The 26935-nt window shown below is 37.1% G+C and overlaps 3 protein-coding genes across 4 annotated transcripts; 1 reads left to right on the top strand and 2 right to left on the bottom strand.

Moving 5' to 3' along the window:
* The first annotated feature begins 781 nt into the window (after positions 1-781).
* Positions 782-7240, top strand: LOC132192263 (sulfoquinovosyl transferase SQD2). The gene is made up of 11 exons (XM_059607540.1): positions 782-1312; positions 3228-3294; positions 3724-3794; positions 4750-4867; positions 4959-5032; positions 5259-5314; positions 5409-5492; positions 5641-5728; positions 5822-5899; positions 6200-6256; positions 6526-7240. The coding sequence occupies exons 1-11, from the start codon at positions 969-971 to the stop codon at positions 7013-7015; spliced, it is 1527 nt and encodes a 508-aa protein (XP_059463523.1). The 5' UTR covers positions 782-968; the 3' UTR covers positions 7016-7240.
* Positions 7241-8793: 1553 nt separating this feature from the next.
* On the bottom strand, positions 8794-10676 carry LOC132162597 (uncharacterized acetyltransferase At3g50280). Its single transcript, XM_059572862.1, has one exon. The coding sequence runs from the start codon at positions 10524-10526 to the stop codon at positions 9045-9047; it is 1482 nt and encodes a 493-aa protein (XP_059428845.1). The 5' UTR covers positions 10527-10676; the 3' UTR covers positions 8794-9044.
* Positions 10677-24653: 13977 nt separating this feature from the next.
* LOC132192146 (transcription factor DIVARICATA-like) lies at positions 24654-26935 on the bottom strand. 2 transcript variants are annotated; one of them, XM_059607392.1, is made up of 3 exons: positions 26195-26935; positions 25740-26101; positions 24654-25428 (listed from the first exon to the last, which is right to left on the bottom strand). In XM_059607392.1, the coding sequence occupies exons 2-3, from the start codon at positions 26093-26095 to the stop codon at positions 24936-24938; spliced, it is 849 nt and encodes a 282-aa protein (XP_059463375.1). In that variant the 5' UTR covers positions 26096-26101; positions 26195-26935; the 3' UTR covers positions 24654-24935. The 2 variants fall into 2 exon arrangements, with proteins under 2 accessions (XP_059463375.1, XP_059463374.1); XM_059607391.1 differs by having other exon boundaries at positions 25740-26934.

Here is a 26935-nt window from a genome sequence, read left to right as displayed (position 1 = left end):
TTCTTCTCATATGTGATTCTCGCAAGTATTTTTAATAAAATATATAAAAAAGCACACGAAAATTATATGTTCTAAAAAGTATTAATTTAATAAAATGAATTAAATAAATTTTACTCTACCCTTTGTTTCCTGGATTTCTATCATCTCAAGCCACCATTTGTTGACGTAATCAGAAGTATCGAGCTGTTTTTCGCTTCCCCCATTTCTTAAGCTTTACTAATGCTTAAAAAAATGTGACTAAACTTTGAGGAAGAGTGTCAATGGAGATTTGATATGGTCAAACTCATAGCTTTATATTAGAACCAAAGATACGTAGAAAAAACAATTAACTTAAGCAACTAAAATAATTAATACACCGTCATTAAATAAGTATTTCTTTAAACCCAGTTAATTAAATTTACATTTATTTTTCGAGCACCGATTCTCACCTGTATTTAAATTGATATATCTTTTTAGAGCATAGGATTCTTTATACATGTGAAGATAAAATAAAATATTTTTGTATGGGCTGAGTCATTTATTTGATTCATTTTCGACTGTTATTAGGATTTTTCTGCCGTTATCGTTTGTGTTCATATAATTCTCCTTCTCTCTCCCCCACATTGAATAAAAAAGAATAAAAAAAGGAGAATATCTTTGTATTAATATATTGCTGAGTATTCAAAAAAAAAAAAAAAAAAAAAAAACTGACGTATTTATATGATTATTTGTGAAGATAAAAGGCAAGGCGTATAAGAAAGAGGACGAGAGAGTTGGCCAATAGCATATGCTGAAAGACCTTTTGTTTGATACCTCCTACAGTCCCGCCATAGAAAAGAAAAAAGAATATCCAATATGGGAATACTCTATCAGATTCCTCTTCAAAAGCATTCTCACCCACTATCCGAATATTTAGCAATCAAATTCCCAACCCAACAATCACAAATACATTATACGTCTATATTATAAACAACATTCTCATCAATAACATGACCATCTCTTGTCTCTCTATAAATCCCACTCTCTCTCCTCCAGCTTTCCCAACTTTTTTTTCATCTTCGGATTCGTTTTCTTGCTTGCACGCTTCGAATTCTCTTAAAGTTTCGTGCTTTACCTCCCAGAGAAGAAAACCCATTTCACTATTTTGCAAACAAGCTCGGTTTTTGAGGTCAAAGGGTGAGAGCCAGAGAGGAGAGCTTTTTGTGCTTAAAGCAAGCGATATGACTATCTCCGAGGTCAGGGAAGAGGAGGAGGAGGGACCTCCACTGCTTGACTCTGAGACCAATTCAAGGCCTCGCCGCATTGCTCTGTTTGTTGAGCCTTCCCCGTTTGCGTGAGTCTCTTGATTTGTTATGCTCAAACGGAGTTCATGGCGTCTAGTTGACTAGATCTTCAACCATGAGAGATCCCCCATTTTCTCTATTGCTTTGCTGCTTTTATTTTGGTCAATTTTTGGTTGGATTTTCAATTGTTTGCATTATCCTGCGATCGTTGTCTTTTGGGTGTAGAATATATCATTGAGCATCGGATTTAAAAGTTTCTTTCTTGTGACTTCATTTTTTTTTTTTATTAATTGACTTTGCTGGTTTGGGGTATTTTGTGTTTTTTTTTTTTTAAGAATGGTGTGAGTTTTAACTGTGGAAAGATAGTGACCTTTTGCTTTTTTATTTCTTTTTCTTTTCAGATGTTTATATGTTATTTTCTTATTAGCTATAGCTGTAAGTTGTTCTCGATGTAATTGATATCGGGCTATGCAATCTTTTGCTGCTCTTGGCTTTACGTTATGGTATGGTCAATGGCTAAGAGGTACACTTGGTGCTTGGCGCCATTTTAAAAAACTGGTCTAGTTTGCTATGCGATCTGACTGGCTGCTGAAGTTTTGATCTAATTGAGTCCTTCGACTATTGGAATGACTCTGACTGATCACCAACTTGATTCAAATATAACTTTGTGGGTGTTGTTGTTAATCTCATTCTAAGTTTATGTGCTTGGGCTGACTGTATCATTTAGCTGCTTCTGAATGTGGACGAAATTAGATGAGAATATGTTCTTGCATGCTTTTAGCTTGTGTGTAATTTATGGTAAACCTATGCTTATTCAGCTGTTACAACAATTATTGATGCTGTCATTTCTGAATGTGTGATGTTGTCTCATAGCTTCACGCTGTGACCGAGCGGATGTTGTGATTTAGCTGTGGGCTAATGTGTGTTTCGCCATGTGGTTCTTCTTTATACCATGGCTTTGGTGGTGGCATTAGTGGATCTTTGATGATTTGGTTGTTGCAGTGCCTCACTAACCCCTTAGGCATTTCTGTATTATGTCTATGCCTAAAATATAAGTTGAAATGCTGTGACTATTAGTCATACTTGTTTTAAAGCTGGATCTGCTGACTTCTTCTGTTTGTTTATAAGTCTGTTGGTCTTAAGCTTGCTCATTTTTGTATTTTGCATAGCCATGTTTAGAGTTTGAGGCTTTGAGGTGTGACCTTTTATTTCTATGCACATACTTGCCCATGCTTCTCTGTTTTTCTGAGTCGTGCCAGACTGTGCAACCTGTGCACAAGCACAAATTCTAGAAATTGTACTTGGTGATTACTTCTCATGTACCCATATCCAATGTCAATCAGTTGGTAACTCCTATCAGACATCAAATCGCAGTGGAGAAGCCATTCTTAAATTATTTAGGTTTCTTTTTGCTGCCTATGGACTCTTTACTTTTCTCTGTTTTCTTTCCTGAGCTTGAATTTAATAGATATGGTCGTAGATAAAAGTAGGGATGCTACAGTGAGGTCCTGAAAGGGATATAAGCTCTTCAATAAATCACAATGATTATCCTCATCTGCATATATGTATGAATTTATGATTTAAAGTTTGCATGTGTTACATATCAGTTCAATATTCTTTTTTTGGGACATCTTAAGATGAGAGTCCAGATGATGCAAAATTGGTCATAGGCCCAAGAATCTGTTCAAACATTCTTAAGATGCGGATGTCAATCATTTTAGATACTATACATGTATATTGTTTCATATGCATTATGGTTTTCATGGAGGTACTTGTTAATAATGCTTGACACAAATACATATATTTTCAGTAGTACTTTAGAGATGACTGTGGTTTCATAATATTAATAAGGGTTTAGCAAATAGTCTAGAAACTTATGGTGAGCTGCAATAAAATGTGTTATGTTTCTTAAATTAGAAGATGGGATGTTCACTGAAAGCTATATGTTCTCTGTTTCTATTGCAGATATGTGTCAGGGTATAAAAACCGGTTCCAGAATTTTATTAGATACTTACGTGAAATGGGGGATGAGGTACACTCTTTATATCTCTGCAGCCATGTATTCTGTTGTCTAGGGTGTCCTTGACTGAACCTTTTAATGTCAGCTCATGCAAGCTTAACCAGAGCTCCGTTGAAAATTCATGCAGCTTAATGCACTTGAGCATCTTGTTTCCTGATGTTGTATTTATTAAAAGTTCTTTCCTCGACCTGATTTTGATTTATGTTAGCTCAAATAATTCAGATATGTGAGCCTTTAATGACTGTTCTAACTATAAATCATCCTGATCAAGCTTTGATTGAAGATGAGCTTGTTCTTGTATTAGCAATTCCCAGTCAAATTGACAATTAGATTGGCTCGTACAAAACCCCCAGTCGAAGTTTTTAATATCAAATTTGCTTTAGATTCAAGAATGTCAATACATGATAAACTGAAAGTTTGTCTTATTGATGCATGGTGCAGGTGATGGTTGTGACCACACATGAAGGAGTGCCCGAGGAATTTTATGGAGCAAAATTGATTGGATCACGGAGGTTGCTTTTACTACCCAATTTGAAATGCTTTGTCCTTATCCTTATTGTACCTAATTGCTCTTACTTCAACTTCTGTGGCATGGACTATTATTCTTTCTTTCTTTCTTTTGATGAAGAACTTGCACTTTTCTAGTGTAATTAAGGCAAAACAAACCATTTAAATCATAAAGCAGTATGTACTTACTAATATCTAAGGGATTCAAATTCTATAGCAGTGTCAATTTAGGTCATTACTAGTCTTTTATAATCCAAGAAAAACCATGTGAAATTATTTCTAAGTTCATGAGAGTTATTATAAACAAGTCAAACAAATTAGGAAGACAAAAATAAGAAATATAGTTATCCCTTTTTATTACCAAAAGTATTTGACTGTATTGATGTTTGCTCAACATAATTTTCAAGTTTAAGTTCAATCGGTTTGCTTTCCTCCTCTTGATCCCGCACCACCTGTTTGGAATAGCTAGGTCACATCTAAGCTACTAAAGAAAAATCTTTTCTTGAATCCTTTTCAGCCAGCTATTGCCAAGTCCCTTTCAATCAAGTGTTTTCTCCAAACCTCATTTCTTGTATTTTAGGTCGTTCCTTTTTGTCCTTTTTCATGCCTTCATCCTAAATCAAATCACTCATCCATACCTTTACATCCAAGATAGATGCATATGTTGATCATTTCAAGTGAGTTGTTCCTCATCTTGTTCTCAATAGGCATCACCTCTTCTATCTACAAATGCATTCATTGCTTATTCTAGGTTTCATTGTATTGCCACTCAAACTTCTTATCTTGTCTTGCATATTTTTCCATCAAATCAACGATTCAATTTCACTGTTACTATTGTGCAGTCCCACTTGGATGAATTTTTTGAGTTACAAGCCTGCAAAATATTATGATTTGGTTACTGGTCTAGGTGTGGAATAATTGTTATCCGCCTAATGTTCTCATTTATTTATTATTTTCCAGCTTTCCCTGCCCCTGGTATCAGAAAGTCCCGCTTTCCCTGGCACTTAGTCCTAGAATAATTTCAGAGGTTGCCCGATTTAAGCCTGACATTATACATGCTTCATCACCTGGGATAATGGTAAATTTTCAATTGCTTCTTGTTTCTCTATTATTATTAAAAAAAAGATATTACTTTTGCTGCTGGATGACACTTATTTGACTATTTGTAGGTTTTCGGAGCTCTCGCCATTGCAAAACTATTGTGTGTCCCCATAGTGATGTCTTATCACACTCACGTGCCAGTGTGAGTTTAATTCTTCAATTGATGGAATTCTTATCATGCACTATTACAATTAACTTGTCATCCTTAAATGAGTGGAAAACCCACAAATTTGTAGGCTTCTTCTCTAATAGTTATAGTAATGTTCCAAGTCCCAAGTGTGTACTTTTTCACTAATATGATGCTGAATTTTCAACAAAATATTTCAATTAGTGCTGAAGTCATAAGATGATCTTGTTTTCATTTGCAGATACATCCCAAGATACACCTTCAGTTGGCTGGTGAAACCCATGTGGTTGGTCATAAGTATGTAAACCCTTTTTTCAATCTTTCTTCTTGCCTCCTTTTTAACTATCGATACTGGATCGTTTAGTTAACCTCTTTGGTCTTTCAATTTCAGAGTTTCTACACAGAGCAGCTGATCTTACATTGGTTCCCTCAGCTGCCATTGGCAGGGATCTTGAAGCAGCGAGGGTGACAGCTGGTGAGCATAAACCCTCCTGTACCTAGTTAGATGCCATTATGTAGTTGACCTTAATCATTGCCGGTTTGGTGCATATTATACACCAAACTCATATTCTGTGCCCAGGCAGCTGTATCCTAACAGACTTGCTTTCTTACATTGTTTTCAGCTAACAAGATTCGTCTTTGGAATAAGGGTGTCGATTCTGAAAGTTTCAACCCTCGTTTCCGCTCTCAAGAAATGCGGTTCAGACTAAGGTAGGACAATCCTCTAATCCATTGCTTTTTTCTTCCTTCTTATTCCCCGTACTAGGAGTCTCACATAATGCTATATATTTTTCTCCTATGCAGTAATGGCGAACCTGAGAAACCATTGATAGTTCATGTTGGACGACTAGGAGTTGAGAAGAGCTTGGATTTCCTCAAGAGGTAGTGTTATTCAATCACACAAATTGAAAATGAATGGCTGGTGTTTTCTTCCTCTTTAGTCCTTTCTATAACTAGTTGGAAAAAACTAATGCAGTAATAGAGTTTTCTAGGTATCAAACCTTTTAGTTCAAAATATAGCACGGGGAGGGATGTGCTTATTATGTTTGATCATTGGACTTGAATTTCTCTATTACTGTCATAGTTGTAGTCTCAATTTGGTGGTCCATTTTTTTGTGATGTTTTTTCATACTTCCCCCCTCTATAACCTATTATTGACATTTGAAACACATGGTTTAACAGCGTTATGGATAGGCTTCCAGAAGCACGGATTGCTTTTATTGGAGATGGCCCATATAGGTAATCTACTCTTTGACACTTCATGAGTTGATCTTTTAATATTGTTGAATTCCATCATGACTACCAATTTCCACCCTTGGAGAGAGATGACAACATTAGGAAAAAGAGATTCCAAAATGGTGAATTATGTAGTCTGACCTGACCAATGCCAGGATATGGTTTCTGTCAAATGAGCTCATGTATCCTACAACATATGAATGTTAATCTAATTGCTTTGAGTTCACATCACCTGCACTTCATTTTACTAAAAACACCTTCTTTCTTGGCAGAGAGGAGCTGGAAAAAATGTTTACTGGCATGCCTGCAGTATTTACAGGGATGCTAGGAGGTGAAGAGCTTTCACAGGCTTATGCCAGTGGGGATGTTTTTGTTATGCCTTCAGAATCTGAGACACTTGGGCTAGTTGTTCTGGAGGCCATGTCTTCAGGAATTCCCGTGGTGGGAGTTCGTGCTGGAGGAATCCCAGATATAATCCCTCCAGATCAGGAGGGCAAAACTGGTTATCTTTACAATCCCGGTGATCTTGAGGACTGCTTGAGCAAATTGGAGCCTTTGTTGCACAATGCAGAATTGAGAGAAACCATGGGGAAAGCCTCACGCGAAGAAATGGAGAAGTATGACTGGAAGGCAGCCACACGAACGATACGCAATGAACAATATAATGCTGCCATCTGGTTCTGGCGCAAGAAGAGAGCACAACTATTGAGACCTCTTCAGTGGCTGGCAAAACGCCTTTTCCCATCCCCAGAAGTTATATAGGTGATAGGTGATGCAAAAGTTTCTTGGAGTTTCTTTACTTGTTTGGCAGCTTTGCTCTGGACTTCGAAGGAACCCTTATGCGATGTACGTGTGAGTGATTGCCATACATTCATTTGCTGTATATAATGGACCATACAACATGGTCAGATGTGCTGTATTTTGTGGCATGATCAATTGACTTAGATGTCAGTTTAATGTTATATAACAAGGGAAGTTTTCGAGTTCTGTTTCTGTGTTGTCTGCGTCTATGACATTGCTATAAATTTTCCGAGCCTATCAATTCTCTTGTACTATGATGCAGCATTTCAACCAGATAAAGTATTGCCTATTGGGGGGACAGTTTGGCTGGAAAAGCACTATCAGCCATTCATTTCACTTATCAACATGTGTACTATGTTTTTAGCTGAGTAGAATTGTGGCTTCTTTCATTGATGCCCAACTTTTATCGTATGTTTGATTTGTGTGTTGGGTCGGATTTAGGTCATGTTGATACATGAGTGTGTTAGATTATAAGTTAATTTTAATCCGACTCATTTAGACCTTTTAACTTATGTTCTTAACTCGCTAATTTTGTGATGGGTTTCAAGTTCAGTTATATTGTGTCGGGTTCAAATTTAACTTTTCAAAATTCAGAAATTTCATATTGAATTGATGTTTTCAGCCTGTATTTATATCGTACGTGCATGTCAAAGTCACCGACCTGCCCCAATTTATGTAGCCTGGATTTGGATGGTCCAGGTCGTCGTTCTCAGCTCCTCCAGGTTCATGCATTCAATCAAACCTATAACACATAAGGCCAGTAGGCTTGGTCCATGGAGTTCCTCATAAATACATAAAAGATGCACCCAAGGCAATAAGATTAACCATGATACTTTATATATTCTTTTAAATCTTCTATTACAATTAGGGGTGTAAGATAAACCCAAGAGCTCATGAACTTGGCTCGATTTGGTCTCGGTTCAAATAATAAATTAGCCGTTTGTAAACACACTAATATAATTATTGTTCGAATATCAAATGAAATATAGTTGTATAAACTTTTCGGCTTAAATAAGTTTGTATAAACTCGTATAACTTCATATTTATATATATATAAAAAAAAAAAAGTATATTTTTAATTTTGTAATAAGAACAACTTAAGTAAAAGGAAATTCTCTTCATAATATGATAGATATAACTTGAATTATTGTTTTTGTGAGTTTAGTTTTAACTTGAACATCGAGTGGCTGGTGATAAACTCGAGCTCAACTCATATTCGAAATAAAATTAATTGGGGCAAATTTGAATGAATATAACCCTAATTACAATGATTAAATATCTTTTTGGTATGTGTGATAAGGTCTATTATCAAATAGTTGCATATATCTTAAATATCAAGATGATCCTTTCATTCAGTTTCGTCCATAATTTTAATGGGTCTTCACGTCAACGCCATAATTACTAGCAATTTAAAGAGTTTTATCCCGACAAGTGTGTCCATATGATGTCTCTTATATTATCTATTAACATTACATTACTAGTAATTTAGACAAATAAAGTTCCAATTTTTGGAAAAGGGGGAGGGGGGGTGGTGTTTGATGGTGACTTGGATGGCGACCATGCTAGTGGGGATGGGTCGGGTTGGTATAAGCGAGAGCATGCTCTGCACCGAGACACTAGCATTGACAGTGAGTGGGTGAAGTCGATCCGATTTAGTACCAGTCGATCCATCGTATTCGGCACATGCATTCTCATTCATGGAAGAAGGAGAAGAAGGAGAAGAAGAAGAAGAAGAAGAAGAAAGAAAAAGACGTAAAATGTTTTTGATCAAAGATCTTTTCATTTCTCCCTCACATGGAAAATGAAAGGCAATGTACAGAAAGCGTAAGAAACACTAGGCCCTACCACACCCTACACACTTTTCGCGGAAACAACCAAAACGTCGCTGTTTTACCCCGCATAAATTGTTCTGAATAAAGACAAGAAATATTACAACCGTCCAAATCACCCCTGCCCGGTTAATTTGGCGGTTTCCACTTTCCACGCTCGCTCACACGCTAGCCGATACGTACTGCATGAACTCCGTATCCGTCTCCAGCTCCGCCATCGTCTCCGGCGCCAACACCACCTCCAGGTCGACGCTCCCGTTGCCTTCTCTCCCCGGAAATGCAGAGATCTTTCCGTCGAATTTGTTCGCGGCTCCACTCCGGACAGCCAATGGCCGGCCCCACCCGAAATCGTTGTCGTACATAGGGAATCGCGGCGAGCTTCCCATGGTGATCATCGCGCCGTCGAAGTTGCCCAGCGGGAATAGCCTCGGCTCCCGCTCCCAATCCGCCACTCCACGCCGCACAGTGGCGTCTTCGTGCGCCACCACGTTGCGGTGGAGCAGATCGGCGCACCAGCGTAGATCTCGAGACAGGACCTCGCCGACCGTCGCGATGGTCGGGATGCTCTGGATCGCGTTGCCGAAGTAGTAAGGGTCCATCCGCGGCTCCAGCCGGTGGCGGCAGTTCACCGCCATCCGAAACGTCGTCGCTTTGCTCGCCTCCAACCGCCTCGCACGTGTCACCGCGCGCCACAGCTGAGCGCTGAGCGACTGGAACGACGAAATTTCCGCCGTCCCTTTGGTCACGTTTTTCTTCAGTATATGAATATCCTCCGAGACGGACGTTATCTTACCGTTGGAAACTCCGTTACCGCCGTTAACGGTTTTCCAACTGTCGTTACACTGTTTTCCAAGTATCTCCACCGCTGACTGGTCAGCTAGACCGTTGTTCGTTACTTTCTGCAGCTGATTATAGTTATTGGCTCTGAGTTTCAGCTTCAGAATCGCTTCCTTAGAGAAGTGAAAGATTCGCTCGCGCAGCGGCTTGTCGCCGGTAAAAGTCACTTTGGGACCACCGGGGGGAAATCGGAGCACTGCTGGGGAGTTGAACACGGTGTTGCGGCGAAAATCCGGGGCTTTGGATATCTTGTTGGCGCCTCTGCAAATCTCGGCGAATGTGTTGAAGAAGTGCCAGAAAGAGGTCCCGTCAGCGACGGCGTGGTTGACGGTGCAGCCGATGAAAACGCCGTCGTTTAGCTCGGTGACCTGGACGGCGGCCAAGGGCTTGAAGTGGCCCAAATAGCTGAGAGGCCTGTCGAAGGCGAAGAACTCTTTGAAGCAGGCGGGAACGTCGAGGTCGGGGGAGAGGAGGGTGTGAATCGAGAGGTGCTTGGCTTTGGCTTGGACAAAGTCGGCGCCTTGGTCGTTACAAACGATGTAGACATGGGCGTCATCTGGGTCGGTGAAGAAACGGCCGGCGAGGGCGGGGAAGTGGTTGAGAGTGAGGGATAGAGAGTGTTTGAGAGAGCAGAGGAGGTGGTCGATGGAGTAGGGTGGGCGGGTGAGAAGGACACCCTTTTGGATGTACTGGCAAGAGAGCATGGGGAGGTCGGAGACGGAGAGCTTGAGGGGTTTCATGTCTGATTTTTGTTCTGGGTATATCGTGCATTTGGAAACCAGAGTGACAGAAGATGAAGAAGGCATTTTTTAATGGGATTTACAGAAATGACTAGCTCAGGAGGTGAGGGTGATGAGTTTGTGAGAGGGAAGGGAGAGGTGGTGAGGGTTTAAATAGAAGAAGGGAAATGAGAGGTTGAGATTTGGATTCATGCACTTTCAGCTTTGTAGACCTGTTGTTTCGTGGCTGCTGCGTGCCTTGCCTGCCTCCTCATCTTTCTTATCTCGCCATCTCGTTTTTTTTCTTTTTCTTTTTAACATTCAAGAAGGACAAAGTACAACGACAAGGTAAAACCCGTGCTGCGACGTCAAACCAGTAAAGTTTTTATTTATTTATTTATTTATTAAAAAAAAAAAAAAAACTATAAAATGCCCCTCATAATTTTATATGAAATAAAAGGGATCATTGTCCACGTTTTGGTTAGGCAGAGAGATTGAGATCCGCTGTACTCTTAGTTATAACAAGGGTTACAATTTTAAAAAAGTCAGACCGTTCATAATATCTTATCATTTTTTTTTTTGTTGGTTTCTAATTGAATATAAGAAATGGTTATAAAAGGACGGATTCTTTTTGCTCGCGATCTGAAAAGAAGAATGAGTGGACATCTTATAAACGAAAGTGCGGTAGGTTTTCCAATAATATACTCAAAACAAATTAAAACTACGGGTGGCAAAACAGGTACTTGACACGATCCGATTACGACTCGCGGGTACCCATCACACGATTAACCTATATACAGACACGATCTGTTTAGCTAAATAGGTCATCGGGTCTAACACGATTATGACACGAAAATAGCTTGATAACCCGACACGACCCGTTTTACCCGTTTAAAATCATCGGGTCTAATCGACTAGACACGACCCGACCCATTAAAAACCCTAAACACTCTTGGGAAAGAAATACATGTATTTGGAAGCAATTCATCAAGAACCCAACAATGACTACGAAATAAAACCCCATTTCATTGCATAGTCCTTATTTCTGAAAATCAAGCAGAACAATCGAACCATTGACATAAACCCTTAAATGGTCCAGAACATGATTTTTAGCATCCAACAAAGCTAAGTTTTTATAGATAATAAAGAATAGGAAAAAGTGCTTTCCTTCATAAATAGAAAGGTGTCAAAACATAAAGAGGATATCAGAATCTCAAACTTCGCCTTATAAAAAGCTAACCAATAGTGAAAACCCATCTTATGAAACTCAAAAATTCCCACTTCCTCCACAACCAAAACTTAATCTAAAGCAAAATCAAATCAAACCCACAAGAAAACAACACTAAACCAACACAACCCAGAAGAGAAAACACAAAACCCGACACACGGATCACAAAAGAACCCATAGAACCCGATCAGGATCAAAAGCCCATTAAGCTGAAAGAGAAGCAGAGACGCAAAAGAATGAAAAGGGAAAGGCAATCGTCCCTTGAAGAAGGAGCTTCTGAGCAGTCTCATTGGGATCCATGGAACATTCTTTGAGCATTGCGTGGCTGACGGCAACGGTGAGGATGCCTTGCTAACGGCGAGGGTGAGAAGCAGACACTCGAGAGGGAGAGTGAGAGACCGAGACTTGAGAGAGCAGAGAGGCAGAGGCGCGGTTTACTGCCTCTGCCTTATCCTTGAGGAAAAAAAAAAAACCGAGTCTAGCGGTCGACCCGCCACACGGGAGATTACCAGGTTTTAATCGGGTAGACTTGATTACGACCCGAACCCGATAAAGCCAAACCTAATACTGTTTTTTCGTATCGGGTTTGCAGGTCGTGTCAAAATTGCCAGCCCTAATTAAAACAATGTGAAAATAATTACAATGAGTAAGAAATGGGTCAAAAGTGACATGATCCTCTCAAGGGGCCGCTTAAAGCAGTTACAAAAGTAAAATGAGTACAAGCGAGCTTATTTGAATCCCCTCTTAGAAATAGAGACAACCATCAAAAGGAGGCTGAAGCGATAGAAGCATTGTTACAGTCCAAATCCAGGATTGTAGGAGAGAGAGGCACCGACACAAATCCAGTTACAAAAGTCTTCACTAAAGGATCAAACCAATAAAAAGCTAAGAGATAGTATCCCACAAAACACAAAAGCAGCAAACAACATAACAGGCTACAAAAAAGAAAATAAATACAACTGCAAAACAACAAAATCCTTGAAACAGCTACATCAGTGGAGGAGAGTAGTAGATCTGAACACCGAAGAACAACACCACGCGCTAGCGCTTGGATCCTATCATTATCATAGCATTCATATGTGGCAAACAAATCTTTCATTTAAGATCGGGATCTCTAGATAATTCTCTATTTGAATTCTACAAAATTTAGATCATAAATAATGAGAGGGGATATTAGGATCGAGCTTGAGTGCTCAAGACGTAAACTATTTAATTTACCACTTATTTAAGAGTTTAAACCAATAAAATATAATGTATTTAATTATTTAAATTACATTCTAACTTCATTAAAATGGTTATATGGTGAAAGGAGAAGTGGCTTGGAGAAATATTGGTACATGGACATATCACTTTCATCGGACAATATATATATAAGAGATCCCACCACTACATGGGTAACTGGCCGGCTATATATATGTTGCATGTGCTATAAAATCCTGCTTCTTCGGGGAAATTAGCATTTGAGCCCATTTCTTTGACCAAAATAAATAGATTAGCATGTTAAACACGAAACAAATATTGGATATTTTTTGGTCAAAGTCACGTTTACACTTACTTCTAATTGGACAACCATAAAATTGAACAACCTCGTTTTTGTTCTGACATGATTTGGAAAGCTATTGTTGAAGATATTCGACCTCTTTATTCTGTGTTCTTCTACAGTAATCATTCTCAATTAGAAAATGAAAAGAATGATTAATAAGCCAAATTATTGCTTTGGGCGGCTCCAATTACAAAACATTTCTAGTGGTAGGAAAACTCTTCTAAATAGTTGGAGAAGATATTACCATGATAAATAAACTCTCTTTTAAAAAATAATATCGATCTAATACATGAAATATTTAATATTTAAAATAAGATGTAAATTACGGAGATAATGTTTGAATTCAAAACTTGACTCTGATGTTATATATGTTAAAGTACTATGTACTCTAAATGTTTAATTAATAAGACATGATAACTTTAATTAAAATTTTAACATATGATATGCAACTTAATTAACAGGCCAGGGGGGTTCTTTCTACTCTCTTGTTGGAGAAAAATCTGCCCTAAAGAGGGGAAAGAAGCATATAATTGCTCCACTTTGGAACTAGAAATTAATTTTCAAATGTTGGAAGTTTCAAAAATGGAATCCTATTCTTCCAAAAACTTATAATTAAGAAGCCTCAAATAAAAGACTCATGATTCCTCTTAGGTACCTTTTTCTCCACACAAAAAAAAAAAAAATCTCTCTATTCTCTTTTTTCTCCCTGAGAAAAATACTGACTTGACTGTCAAATTCTCTCTTATTGGCCATGAGCCAACACCACTATTATAATTTTCTCTTTATTTTGCAGGTGACCCGTTACCGTGCCGGCGGAAAACTTAGTATAATCATAAATCATAAACAGTCAAAAGAGTCCATTATTAGAAGAGGAGTTCCACTTAGTAGGGAACTTGGTGATTGCTTAGACAAAAACATGGCTTTCAAGGGATCATAGCACCTTTTACATTTGGCGGAAGGCCAGGCTCTTCCACCCAATACACCCTTCTAGCTACTTAAGAGTCAAAAAATATCAGTTATTGTGCTTAGTGACTTGGATTATCACTACCACCTTAATTTCAAAAACAAACCACGTTTTTCTTCTGACTATGTAACTTATAACTATCATATTCATATATATATGAATATGATAGTTACAAATTTGGGCAAAAGATCGAGTAGTCCTATCCGACTAATCATTTTAATTAGCTATAAAAAAAAAAAAAAAAGGACAACTATTATATAAATAAACTAACAGCAAAATCAATTTGATTCTCTCTCCTCTTTGGAAATAATGATAGTGATCGAATACATAAATAATATTTTAAATGAAATAGTTAAAGGTATAGCTGAAATATAAAATGTGATGAATACTTTTATAAATATAAAAGAAGGATTTTTTAAAAAAATAAAAAAATAAAAAAAAAAAAATTTTTAATGATAGGAAGCCCGTCAAGGTAAAATCACTGTGTACTCACTCATAAAGGACAAATCTTGAACTTGTGCAAGCTAGTTAAAGTAAAATTAATTAATTAATTTTTTTTTTAACATGCCCGAGAACAATGGAAGGGAAAGGAGGATGAAAATTCAAACTAATGACCTTCGGTTTATAAAACGTTATCTTTAGCCGATTGAGTTATCTGTGGAGAACGAATTAGGATCTTCTCCAGTTCAAATGAATTGAAAAATATCCAATTAGTTATATTGAATGAGTATTTTTATTCCCTCAAAAAATAAAAAGATAAAAATACTATTCAAATATAAAATACTCTCAGATTCAAATTAATTTGTTAAGCTCAATACAATTGCTCTTAAAAAAAACAACTTGATTGGAACAAGCTTAAATGATTGTCGTTGACTAGGGAATAATGATCCATGCACCCAGACCCATTTTCATTATTAAATAATTAAGAAATGTTTCTTTTTCTAAGATGGGTGGAATTAAATTTTAATTATCTAAACACCACACACTAGAAGACTATTTTACCTTCACCAATTAATTATGTACTATATACTATTTTCCTATTCCAAGAACATCAACCTCATATACACATTAAAATGATTTGAAGGTATACGACAAATAAATAAAATTAAACTAAATGTAGGGACAGCTGGTTTGTTCACCTTGCTTCGGAGTCCATCCCTTTTCTATCCCTTGAAGGGTTCCCTATAGCTAGCTATATATAATATATATATTAATTTTAAAAATAATTTAATAATAATTTTAAATATCAGGTTGATTTAGAAGGAACAAAAAAAAAAAACAAAAACAAACAAACAAATGTCTTACGTTTAGTATATATTACTCGTCATCATAGACATATATGTCGAAGCAATCTAATGAGATCGACAAAACATGTCTGGTACGTGACAGGATAAGAAGGTAGAAAGTGATCGAAGAGAAGTGATGAGGATTAAGGCAGCATCGTTTGGTTTATGTTAAATTATAAAAATAGATTATCAATTAATCATGAGTTTTATGATCGGAAATCATAGGCTCTGAGATGCGTACGTAGGAAAGGCCACTAGGGTTGTGCTCATCCAACCTCATCCCTTTTCTGAGGCCAATACTTTTCTAAGTGATTTTCATATGCCAGAAAGTGAAAGACATGTTCATGAACCTGAGGAAAATTAGATTACGCCGTTGACTCTCTGTGTGTATTTAAAACAAGAACTGGGCCAGCTAGCTATATAGTTCACTCGAGTAATTCCAAAACACGAAAGAGGTTAAAATCTACTGGCTCTCTAGTCTCCACGTACCACTTTTCAGACAAACAATATAAAAAATAGGGTTAATAACTTTTTTGGTACCTGAGTTTTCACTTTTTTATTTTTTTTTGCCTGAGTTTTAAAACATGACAAATCTAGTACCTAACCTATGGGGAAAAGACAAAATCAATACCTCTGTTAGTTCCGTTAGTCCTAATTAACGGGTTTAGTAGGAAAATCAACAAGGAAAGCTTGGAACCTTAAAAAGTAAAAATAATTTAAAATTTAAAATTTTTTTTTTTTTTAAAAAAAAAAAGAGCTGCCACTGTTTGGTTGCCGAGAAAACAAGGGAAAGAATGTGTTGCCGAGTTGACAAGAATTTATTTTTATTTCAGACACTATTACATGTCCAAGTTCTTTCGGGTAATTTCAGAGACTAGTTCTAAGCTTTCCTTGTTGATTTTCCTACTAAACCCGTTAAGTAGGACTGACGGAACTAATGGAGGTATTGATTTTGTCTTTTCCCCATAGATTGGGTACTAGATTTGTCATGTTTTAAAACTCAGTGGAAAAAAAATAAAAAATAAAAGTGAAAACTCAGGTACCAAAAAAGCTATTAACCCTAAACAATAAAATAAAAATAAATTATTTTTGAATTGTTAAATGTATTTTAGAGGGCATTACTTATTAGTTACTCCCTCTTATAATGTATTTCTAATAAATTTACTTCTAGAAGGGAAGTCTGAAATTAACTCATATGGGTAAGGGGAAAGGGATAAAATATGTAGGTTAGGAATTAACAAATCATAGGTGTTGAGACAAAAACAAAACAAATCATAGGTGTAGGAAAACTTGGCTGGACAATTTACATATAATTGTGTTTTGACCCTTGGGGACGCCTAATGATAGTTTTGCAAAATATGAATGCATGTCCGATGTGGTCTTGTCGTATCGTCGACTTGTAAAGGCAATAAGAAAGAGAGAGATCTTAGATTATCTAAATCTTTGGACCTTTAATTAGTTTAATATAATGTGATTAGTTAAATCTATTTACCGGTCCCGAGAAGAGGGACCGAACAACAAGGTCCAAATTGCTAGCAATTTAAATTGTTTATGTGAGATTTTTTATGAGATTTATTTAAAAAAAGAAAAAAGAAAAAACATATAGCGACCGTTTTCTTAAAATAGCTTGTTTAATTTGTTATCAAGGCTTGTTTTTTGTGTGGGGGGTTGGGGGGTGGCATCTTACACAAGCGCGGGAAAAAGATACCAAGCAGGTAGATCAATGAGTTTCATATGAAGTATCTCATAGTAACTGCGTAAATTACTAGTAATTTAGACAACTAATTGTAATGAATTCAAATCCGAGAAGAAAAGACAAAAGGCTTGGGGAGTTGCACATAAATAAAAAAAAATGGTTTTCCAAAAAGATAAAGCATGATGATGTTTGTTAGTTGTGCTTTTGACAAGGTGAACTCCCCACTAATAGTGGTCTTGGTGGTTTCATTATTTTGGTAATAACAAGTTAATTATTGGAAAGCGAATGATTGTTTGTCCATGGTTCATGAACATAATGATGCACCAACAGGTAGAAAAATTCAGAATAATCTGATCACTCGAACGTTGCACCATTAATACTTATTTGGAGTTTGATCAAATATTACATACTTTTGTACTTGATATTCATGGGGTTTGTTGGAGATCGAGATCACCGCTGCTTTCCATTTTTTTTTCCTCTTAAGATTCTTTCTACAGTGGATACCATCATGTTGGGAACTTTATGATTCTTGCGGTGGTTGTTGTTTATATTCTTATAATATATCGGTACAAATAATAGGAGACGGAGACGCTCTTCAAATTATACAGACACCGAATAAAGATGGAAGAAATTAAAACCTCTCGTTGAGAAAACATGCGGATTTTGCATCCAAAAAAGTTTTAACGACCGGCTACATCAAACCTATAAACGACTGCCACATCATGTCTTATATATCGGAAATAAGTCGCCATTTCTGCAATTCGTTGATTGACAAGCTAGCTATCGACAAAAAACCCCACCCTCTCCCCCATATAGCTAGCTAATTAACAAGCTGGCATATCCCCCACCCTTCGCCTGCATCTATATATAGATATATATGTGGCCATAATTAGCTTCGATGAGTTAGTTTGGATGAGGACAACAAGGGAGCTCACCCTTCACTAGATGGGTAGCCCTAACAAGTTGGCAAATAATGAGTGACGCCCTAGACAATTTGATAGACAAGCCAAATGAATACAATGTACATGTTTTTCTTTCCTTATTTTTTTTAAAAAAAAAAAGAAAAAAAAAGAAAAAAAAGCAAGATGAGTTTTATTAAAACGAAAAACACATGTCAGAGTAGACTCAAGGAGGGAATTCTCTGTATCCTTTGCTGCTGTTGATTTTGACAGTGCATGCGTCCTTTCTTTCTTCTTGCAGTAACAAGGAAATCCTTGATCTCATGGATCATTTGCTTTGGCATTCTCGCTTTCGCGTGCAAAAGACTTTATGAAAAAGTTTAGGTGCTCCGAATGCGATGGTGAGAAGATCTGCTAAACTTTTTGGGTGTTTTTTGACAATAGGGAACAAGACAATATTTTTCCATGAAAATGATAGAAAGAAAGAAAGAAAGAGCCCACAATGTTAAGTAGTATTAATTAAATAATTAAATTTATTATCTTTATATGAGCTTATGCTTTTGAGATAAGTGATTGTTTAACATGGTATTAGAACTAAACGAAATCTTGAGTTTGAACCATATCTCCTTCATTCATGTCCAATTTCAATCACACTAAACATTTGGGATCAAACACTAGTGTTAATTAGGCGATGGTTATATATGTACGGATGACTTGGTATTAGATACATACGTTCATTATCAAAGTAGAGTCCTTATAAGGAGAAGTGGCCGAGGAGATACTGGACGAATTGGTGCGTGAGTCACCGCGATAGGCGGAGGAAAGGAACTACCGAGACAAAACTAATCTCTCAATTAGATACTATGTACATCTTTTTCTTTCACAAAGAAACAAAATCTAACCCTAAAAAGCAATTATGGAGCATTAGGCTCATTTGGCAATCATTGTGAATGGCATTAAGTTGGTCGGTCAAAACACTTTTCTCCTACCATTTGATCAGGTCCATTCAGGTACATCCGAGTGTAAATCACCAATGAATCTAGACAAACAGGAGAATTACAGGTGGAAATTAACACACACACAAAAAAAAAAAAAAGCTTCAAAACCACGTGGAATAATGCCTCCTTTTTGTTTTTCTCTGCCCTAATATTAATATTGGTTGGATAAGGCCTTCTGAGGTCTTATCCCACTCAATTCATCGCATGAAACCACATAGGGTACATGTTGTCTTCTTGCATGTTCTTGTGGGCGGAAAATCTCACTAGTGGATAGTGGTGATCAACCAAGACGTTGCCAAGGCGGCGGCTAGCTGCTCATGTCATCGACGTGGCTGCCAAATTAAAGTTCCATTCTTCTACTGCCAAACTCCAGCACCACGTCATATATTATCTGTCACCTCAATGAGTCATATCTCACAACACAAAGTAGCCGACAGACTAGTTGTATATTTGTACGTGTTAATAATACTTTTTAAAAAATGTTCACATAAAAATTTTAATTTTTTTTTAGTATAATGTGTTTCTCGTTATTTGACAATATTTTTATTTTTAAAAGGAAAAAAAAAATATTATCAAACAAAACAAAACCAATCCCTAACAAACAATTGTGTCCCGTGCTAATTAGTCATCATTTTGCGTGAATTATGATGTCTTTTAGCCTTCATATAAACCACTACAAGAAATTTTAACAATAGCGTCGACATTATTAGCGGTGATAAAAAATATTTATATTAGTGTCGACATTGTGGTCGAAGCTGATATGTCGTAGTAATTAATAACTTAGCGAGAATTTTTTTTGTGCCCAGTTAAACCTTATTAACACAACCCTTCTATGGTTTAGCGATCAAAACAAAAATATGTAACATAATTTTTTTTTTTTGGAAAGTAATCAATTCATCGATAAACGAGCTTAAAACTCAAATAACACAGAGTAAAAGCTCTGAAGCAACCATAGCCGAAGTTACGAGGTTACAAGTGTCAAAAATGACGTAGTACATTCCAGATTTAAACAAAATTCTCTAACCTATGACTAATTTTCAAATTAAACAGCAAATTTGCCTAAACAGACTCAAACTAATGTATAGATAGCTCTTATTCCTCAGAACTGAGAGAAGAGAACTCCAAGTCAAAGCTCATCTTCCTCAACCCGAAAGTTAGAATAAGGTTCACATTTACAACCTAAAGGTCTGGACCAAAGCAACAAACCCGAAGGGCATTAGGTGGGCAAATCGAGAGAGAGGACCGAACATTATTACAAGCAAAAACAAAAACAATTAAAGGGAAAAGAGAAAGATAAGCAGTAAAGATAAGTAGGAACCGGTTCCATAAAGGTAAAAATATTCCCTTTTGATTTTAGAGTTGGTTCTGATTGGGGATGGTTTGATTATTGATGGGTAGTTCTGCTTAGGACCGAATGGTTGTCCAGAGTGTGTGGGTGGGTGATAATCGTATGGAAATATTTCATCCAATCAGTGTCAGTGGCTCCCAAGGTAGTGGATTTAACTCACTCATTTCTGCTTCTTGTTGTTTAATTTTAACTCCAAGATGTTAATTATTTGAAGAATTTTAAGTTAATATGCATATGGTTATGGCAAATTGCTCTGTTTAGAAGAGTTCTGAGTAAAATTATGTGAATTGTGGTGGAAAATTACTGTGATTAATGTGGTTGTAAAAGAAGTTCCTTTTCCATTTGATAGCTAGGTTTGCAAGTTGGAGACTCTGATTCTTGCAGATCACCGCCGAGTTTACGTTTCAATTGTGTTAATTAAGCTTCTGCTATGGAAGGAGGCTACTGGTCAAAACCACCCAAGTAGCAAAGGAGGTATGCAATATCACCTTTAACTTCAGAGTTTATATTTATAAGTTTAATTTCAATTATATCAATCATTTAATTTTATAACTATCATTATAATAATAAAATGATTATATTTATTATATTTTTATCGGTTTAATTTTTTGAAATAATTAATTATTTAACATGGTATTTCAATAGAAGTTTTGAGTACTTAAAATATTATTTTTGAAATTCACCTCTAATTTCAATTAAATATTTTAAGTGTTGGACCTAAATGGGGTTTAAACACACATTCAAATGGAATGTTAACATATTAATTAAATAATTAAATTTCTTATTTGTATCAACTTAAAATTTTAAAATAACTAGTGATTTAAGGTTGTATAAGATAACTGCATGTACTTAACCACTGTTGATATAGTTGACTGTTGCCCCTCAATGCGGCCTAAGGTACCTGCAAAATAAAAGAGCAAATGATGACTTGCCAAAGATATCAACGGAAATACTCTGATATTTAAGTTAGGTAGGATTGCAATTTGCAACTTTCAAGTAATGGTGAGATGATGTATATCTAACATACCTTTAGCCTAGGTTTTGTGGCTCTCTTTGTAGGGCTATTATAGTAAGCAGGAACGGAGGCATTAGCCTAGGTTTTGTGGCTCTCTTTGTAGGGCTATTATAGTAAGCAGGAATCGGAGGCAGAGATTAATATGAATACAGGTTAAGGGCCAAAAAAATTTAGTGGGTAAGGACTAATAGGTTAAAAAAAAAAAATTAACCCTATTTTTTTTTTCTTGTAAATGGGGGGCATGGCTTATACCAACCCCCCATTCCTCTGTTTTTGATGGGCGAGGCTTAGGTGCAAAAGTGACAAACTACTGCACCTTACGGTAGCCCAAAACCTCCATGTTTTGAAAAATAAAAATGTTAAAAGATTAAAAATAATAATATAAAATTTATTAAATATTAAAAATTAAAAAATTAAAACTACTAAAAAAAATAAAGGGATGGGGTGGCTCCATGAACGGTTTGGAGGTGGACAAACCACTCCATGGCTAAGGAGGTGGCCCGGCCACCACCAAAAGACCAAAGAAAAAAGGAACAAAAAAAGGGTTTGAGTTTGGGGGTGGCCGGGGTGGCTGAAACCACCCCAAGGGGTTTTGGACCATCCACCCAAAAAAAAAAAAAAAAAAGGTAGGCCATCCGATTGCCCACGGGCTTCTCCTTTGATGCCCTGCTCCTCCTGAAAATCCCCACATCCAAATAACATACTTTCAATCTCAGAAATCCCCTTCTCCCTACCAAGTACCAACAAAAAATCTGTTTCTTGGGAAGGGTGGCTCCTCAAATCCTTCTACTTTTACAACTACATCTTTCTCGGCGACACTCTTGCAGCCAAGCTTTGTTCGTAAAATACCAGCAGCTTTAGATACACAGCTTCTCTAGTTACCCTCATTAGCTTCCAGCTTCTCCACCTCCCTTTTGGGTTTGGACCCCAAACCCAAACCTTTTCTCCTTTTTCTTTTGGCCTTTTGGGGGTGGCCGGACCACCCCCTTGGCCAGGGATGGTTCGTCCATCCCCAAACCGTTCATGAAGTCGCCCCCTTGACCGAAATGGGATGGTCACCCCTTTAATTTTTCTTTTATTTTTTTAATATATTTTTTAAAATTATTAATATTTTAATATTTAATGAATTGTATATTATTATTTTTAATCTTTAAATATTTTTATTTTTATTTTCCAAAACAACCATGTTTTGGGCTATGGGTGCCATAGTTTGTCACTACCGCACCTAAGCCTCACCCGTCCATGATAGTAAGGTAAGTCTGCCCAACAAAGAAAGTAAAGGGAGCAAGAGCCTCCATGAAAAAAGTGGTTGATTATTGGGATTCCCTTTCTTTCCGTTATCTTCTTGATGGATCTTCCCCTTATGTTGGGCGAAGTCGTTAATAACTTGCCTATTAAGGCTAGCTTACCATATATGGGTACATTGACCAAAGGTAGAACCATCAGCCCACATCCTAGTTTGATGCTTATACAGTGGGGCCATTGACGGACGGTCTTTTTGAGGGTCATTCCTCGATAGAACACCCATTGACAAGTTTAGCACTTGGGAGGTCACTCAATCTTTTCCATGGATCAAGGGGTCTTGGATAGAAGATTAATGGGGGGATTGAGTCGAAACACATGGAGTCACTACATTGGAGTAAAACTAGGGAGTTGGTAGAATTGCCCCAACAAAAAAAAAAAAAATGTTATTGAATGCAAATGGGCATACATGAAGACAAATTTAGGTGGTCGCCAACGAAACTGGTAGAAAAGCATTGTGTTATATCTGAATCAGGTTCTATGCTCAAGTTCAAGACATGCTTGAACTTGAGTAACACGTGCGAATTGTGATGGCCCTTGGGGGTTTTGATGAAAGCATATGAAAAAATTCATATTGTTAAACTCGATGTAATTCAAGTCAAGATGGACATTTGTTAAGGTAGAGTCACTTGTCAACTATTCTTGGTCTGTCCCATTCCCATTGTAAAAGAAGATAAAGTTGTCTTGGGTTTTGGTGGCCAACTCCAACTTTTTTCTTTTTTCTCCAATTGGGTTTGTTATTGTGAGCATCGACTTGGAGTCATTATAAAAGGCACTCAAATATCAGCCTTTGAAATTGCATGAGGGAAGTGCCACAACAAAATAAATAAACAGTGAGAGAGAAAAGAGAAACAACTCTGTCATTTGTACCAACAAAAAGAGACGTTTGTATTTTTGTCTTTTTTTTTTATTTATTTTCTCTTTCGGAGAATAATTTCTTTTGTATGATGGTGAGTTTTACGTATATATTGAGACTATGAATTCTGTGTGCTTTTCTCTTTCTTATTTTGTATTCCATTCTTGATAATAATGTCTTTGGGATCGCCTTTACCTGTAAACATACCTTACATCAAGGAAACCGTCTAATTCTTAGTGTTTTTTGTGTGATTGTTTTGTCTTATTCATTGTAATCGTGGTCTTTTGCATTACAGAATCATATTCACAAGGACGTCTCATGAGATCTTTTACCCCGACATGTTATCTTGGAAAGGAGAATAACGAGGAAAGGAAAAAGAGGTAGAGTCATCTTCATGAAGGAACAAAGGAAAAGAAGACTATACAGCATACGATGCTTAAAACTAGTGGCCCTTGGTCATGGCTTGGGGGTCAAGATTCGACCGTCAAACTGATCAGTCTAAACCCTATTGTGTTAAAAATGCATCAGAGAAAAAAAAAAAAAAAAGCATTCAGATTAAACAACGTGATTTGGAGAGATGCATTGTGTCTCTCAGCAGATTTGGGCATCTGATGACAGGACCAACTGCTTCCAACTGGGCTAATAATGCAAATGCATGCAAAGTAGCCATATTCCACACGTTAAGCCATAGCAGGAATTTTGATTTTCTGCTCCAATACTACTACTAGTACTGTTCATTCTCAAAAGAAGAATATATTGTTATTACCATCAACCCCACTCTTCACTGCGGTTAACAGTAAATATAGATTAAAGTAATTGAATAGCTTGATTCTCCTTATTTTATTGCAGAAATGTCGTTATCATGCAAAGATCTACACGTCCACCAAGAACACAGCTCCAAGACATCTCTTATGTTTTCAATTCATGACTAAAACTAAAAGCACCAAAGGAGACTCAACCCACGCATACAGGAATTAAGTAAAGCTTCATAGAATTCCGTCAAATGCTTATTGACCAATGATATCAACCCTTAGAATTCCTACAATGAAGAGCAAGATTTATAGCACCAAAAAACAAGGTAAAGAAAATGAGCCGGCAAATCCCCAGCACAACCAGAACAGCATAAATAAACTTTCCTTCAAATTTGAACAAACACAGCATGAGCTCACTAATGTGTTCGTATAGATTAATTACTAAAGACTAACTAAAAGTGCTCATCAACATATTCACACAGAACTATCATATGTCATGGATGGTTTGATCTAACACCACTAAGGTTTGGCATTTTGATACCTTCAGAACTCCCTGTTTTTTGTGTCTAGAGTACTTCGAGAATTCTAAAACTTCCTCTCTCGGCTTATTCACTGATGTTGCATCTCATACATTGGATTGTAGTATCCAAATTGAGATCCATAGACGGTGCCCATTAACAGATTTTGTTCCTGCAGCTTAGGTCCATATGAAGAAATCCCACAATATGGTGGCATCACCATGTTCTCATTTTTTGCTGAGTTGAAAACCATGGCCGGAGGCTCATATGGCGATTTCCAGACATATTGTTGTTTATCCATGGCAACCATCTTTGGATGCTGCTGTGGCTGCATAATCATAGCAGAGTGATCTGGTGATGGAGGCCTTTTAGTTTTTGGTGAAGGAGGTTTAGTGTCTTGAAGGTTGATAATGGTGATATCATGGATGCTAGATCTCCTCTTATCTTTCCCTCCTGCAGCCAGCCTGATAAAGTACTTCTGAGCATGACTGGCCACCTGAGTAGGGGTCCTAGTGGTCACAAAATTACGAGAGATATTTCTCCAGTCACCTTTACCATGCTTCTTAAGACCCATCAGAAATAGCCTGTGTTTTGATAATGAAATAATACTAGATTAAAAAACTGCAAGTGGGCACTAAAATATTGAAAACCAGACTTTTAAACCAAATATGAATATATATACTTCATCTAAGCACCAATTAGCCAGATCTATGAAACGAATTTCAACATAACCACTTATGGATAATCAAAATGAACAATAGAACATATCTCACAATAGGTTTGATTAGATCAAAATTCAAATTAAGCACTGGCTTTCCCAATCATATCTCATTCACAATTCATTATTGTCAGGGTGCATATCTTATACAAATCATAATCCCAAGGCAAATAATACCTGTGCTCTTCTTCCGTCCATGGCACACCTTTCTTCCTTTCCTGCTCAGGATGCCGAGTCGAGGTGCCCCTCTTTCCACCAACACAATAGACTTTTTTCAAATTATCAATCCCTCGATTGTTCACCAACTCCAATGTGAAAGCTTCTCTACCATAACATGAAGGAATTGGAATCAGCCCTGACTCTATTTCAATAACATCTTCTACCAAATCATTGTACTGTTTGATCACATCGCCTACAGACTTGCCAGGAATCCTAGCTGCAATTTTCTTCCATCGATCTGGGGTTTCATCCTCGATAAAAGCAAGAGCGTTCTCAAACAGCTTATTCTCTTCGGGTGTCCATTTGGTTGCCATGCTGTCCTGAAAAAACCAGCTATAGGAGGTCGGAGACGGAATTTCAAATCCCTGATTCATAGTTCTAGATAGTCAAACTGTACAATTCAATCACTATACCAATCATGCCAAAAGACAATTAGTTGAGTCTTCGTCTTTCGTCTCTCTCCCTGAGAGTTCAAAGAGAAACCCCAGATATGAAATGCAGAAGTGAAGGTTTTTAAGGCCAAAGAGGCACTAATCGAGAATCGTTTGGGAGGAATCAGAGTGAGCTTTTCACACAAGCATAAGGTGAGGAATCTAGAAAGGACCCAACTTTCCAAAACCCCAGGAAAATTCGAGAAACTTTGGAAAACAGTAGATCTTAGTTAAACCCTAGACCTCCTAGACCTCCATATCAGATCCAGAAGCATAAAAAAGAACCAATCGGAAGACAAGGGAAGCAAAACCCAGATCAAATTACGTGATAAATTTGAAAACTTTAAGCTAACAGAGTGATATTTAGAACTCTCAACCAAGCAACAGGAGAAGACACCGAAACCCACAAAACCATGAAAAGGAAAGAATACACAGTTGATAAAAACTAGAGAACGCAGAGTGATTCTCTAGAAATGAAAGTGGTACAAGTGGGAGCGAATTGGGCTTTTCTTGTTTTTTTTTTCCTGTACCTTCATATGGCTAAAGCAAAAGGAGAGGTTAGAGCGTTGGGAAAGCGAATCCAAGTATGTCAGCGCTTTGTACTGATTTGGAAGACAGCGATCTATGGAACAGGGATGAGTAGAAGACTGAGAGAGAGAGAGAGAAATGGAGGAGAGAGACACAGACACAGACGGGTCAATGCTGTTGAGAGGTGATTGGTGA

The sequence above is a fragment of the Corylus avellana genome, chromosome ca9 (genome assembly GCF_901000735.1).
Source record: "Corylus avellana chromosome ca9, CavTom2PMs-1.0".
NCBI classification, from domain to species: domain Eukaryota; kingdom Viridiplantae; phylum Streptophyta; class Magnoliopsida; order Fagales; family Betulaceae; genus Corylus; species Corylus avellana.
This window is presented reverse-complemented; position numbering and strand designations above follow the sequence as displayed.